This window comes from Aphanomyces astaci (assembly GCF_000520075.1).
Source record: "Aphanomyces astaci strain APO3 unplaced genomic scaffold supercont1.206, whole genome shotgun sequence".
Taxonomy (NCBI): Eukaryota; Oomycota; class Saprolegniomycetes; order Saprolegniales; family Verrucalvaceae; genus Aphanomyces; species Aphanomyces astaci.
This window is the reverse complement of record NW_009798469.1, coordinates 11,907-13,640: the sequence shown is the minus strand read 5'-3', so window position 1 is coordinate 13,640 and position 1,734 is coordinate 11,907. Positions and strand designations below refer to the sequence as shown.

The 1,734-nt window shown below is 47.3% G+C and overlaps 2 protein-coding genes across 2 annotated transcripts; both read right to left on the bottom strand.

Moving 5' to 3' along the window:
* Positions 1 to 28: 28 nt before the first annotated feature.
* On the bottom strand, positions 29 to 254 carry H257_18724 (hypothetical protein; the record flags this gene model as incomplete). The annotated part of the gene is made up of 1 exon (XM_009847851.1): positions 29 to 254. A coding segment is annotated over one exon (225 nt), but the record flags the coding sequence as incomplete, so codon positions are not given.
* Positions 255 to 501: 247 nt separating this feature from the next.
* Positions 502 to 1,401, bottom strand: H257_18723 (hypothetical protein; the record flags this gene model as incomplete). Its single annotated transcript, XM_009847850.1, has 3 exons — positions 502 to 719; positions 1,236 to 1,287; positions 1,336 to 1,401. The coding sequence occupies 3 exons, from the start codon at positions 1,399 to 1,401 to the stop codon at positions 502 to 504; spliced, it is 336 nt and encodes a 111-aa protein (XP_009846152.1).
* Positions 1,402 to 1,734: the final 333 nt, after the last annotated feature.

The window sequence follows — 1,734 nt, the reverse complement described above, 5'->3', positions numbered from 1 at the left end:
CAGGCCAGCTGCTTGTTCGACTTACTACCGGCGAAGTCGTCACGGAACCAGCCAAACCGCACTTCGAGCAACGCGACGATCATCTGGTCCGTATAGTTTGCTGAGAATTTGGGTTCGACAGCGGCCCGAGGTTCCGATGGAGTTTCAGGCTGCCCGACGAGGGGGATCATGAACGTGGCTGCTTGCATTTCAGCTCGGAGTACCCGATTCTCTTCGATGAGTTCCTTTTTTGAAGGGGTCTTGAGCTTGGCCATGTCAATGTCACTTTGTTGGTCACCAAAAGACCACCGATTTGCTCTTTTTTCTGTCCTATGCTTGATTTAACCAATCAAATACCTTTATTTGTTATTCACTCGTCCGGTGATGGACCAAAATCTTGACCAATGAGGGAGCTCTTGAGCATTTTCTGTTTGATGAAAAGGAGAGGAAAAAGTTGTGAATTGCCACTCCGAACTCCTTTTCGTTTTATTATTTAGCTTACTCCGAAATGGGCCTTAGCAATTAAAAATAGGGGTTTCGCTCTTGTCGCTGGGTCAACGCCGCGCTCTCGTCGATGCAACCGACGTGGAACGCCCGGAAGCACGAAGATGTGCACATGATGAGCTGGCGGTCTCCCTGTCCACACGCAAAGCACAGCGTCGCGGTGAAATCGGCGGCCTGGGTCACTGGCAACGCGAACGGCGACTGCGAGGACGACGACGACGACGGCTGGGACGACGCTTTGGCACAACATCACAACATGCGCAAAAAGAACCAACAACTATCTGGGAGATGCAGGAACAGGCCGTAAATTTGACATTGCGATCCACTACCGTTAACGTGTAAACATTGCCGTGATGATTCTGCGGCACTTGCAGGGTTAAACCGGGTATTCGCCTCACCACCTGTCGGATAGGATGTGATAATTCCTGATCATACATGTACCTTTGTATTTAAAGAAATTTACTATCCGTTCGCTACCCGTTCTATATCAGAAAGAAAACATTTCATGCACATGTGCAAGAAAAATTCGAATTCGACACTCGATGCATGCGCGCATGAGCAAAATGCGGAACTTTGGTGGGTGAATGCGTAGGCTAGGAGTGACGACGAGGGATGGGACGCATACCAACTTGTAGACTATTACACGGCACATGTGCACATCACAACCTGCACCGTGGCAGCTAACCATAGATAACGGCATCTCATGCGCATGTGCACGCATGTGCGCGAAAAACTACAAATTCGTCCTCCACCGTCGTCGTTTTCGTCCTGTGCACTCCACGTAGGTAAGAATGCTTGCATGCACTACCTTCCTACACATGTGGAGCACATGAGCTCACAGTTTCAGCTCACCTCCAGCGTCACTCCCGAGAATTTGACCATCTGCGCTTGGACTTTCCACACATGCGCGGGCAGCATGTAACCTTGAATTGATTGAAATATTCTCATAAAATCCTGAAAAAGTGGTCTGGAGCAATATAAGTGGAACAGAGGTAGTATTACATATTGTGTACCAGTAGCAAACAGGCATACTTTTTAATAGCGAATTCCTAGAGCAATCTGAATATGGCAGTTGAAAATGACGTGCATTCCTCCATTTAACTCCTATTAATAAATAGTTCATCGTAATTCTATTGGCTATTCGGATTCTACAAAGGTACATCGTATGGTTTTATTGTATTATGATCTTATTTCTGCTACCAGAGTGGTTCGTTGCTGTCGGGGACTGTAACTTTGACACGTGCACAATGA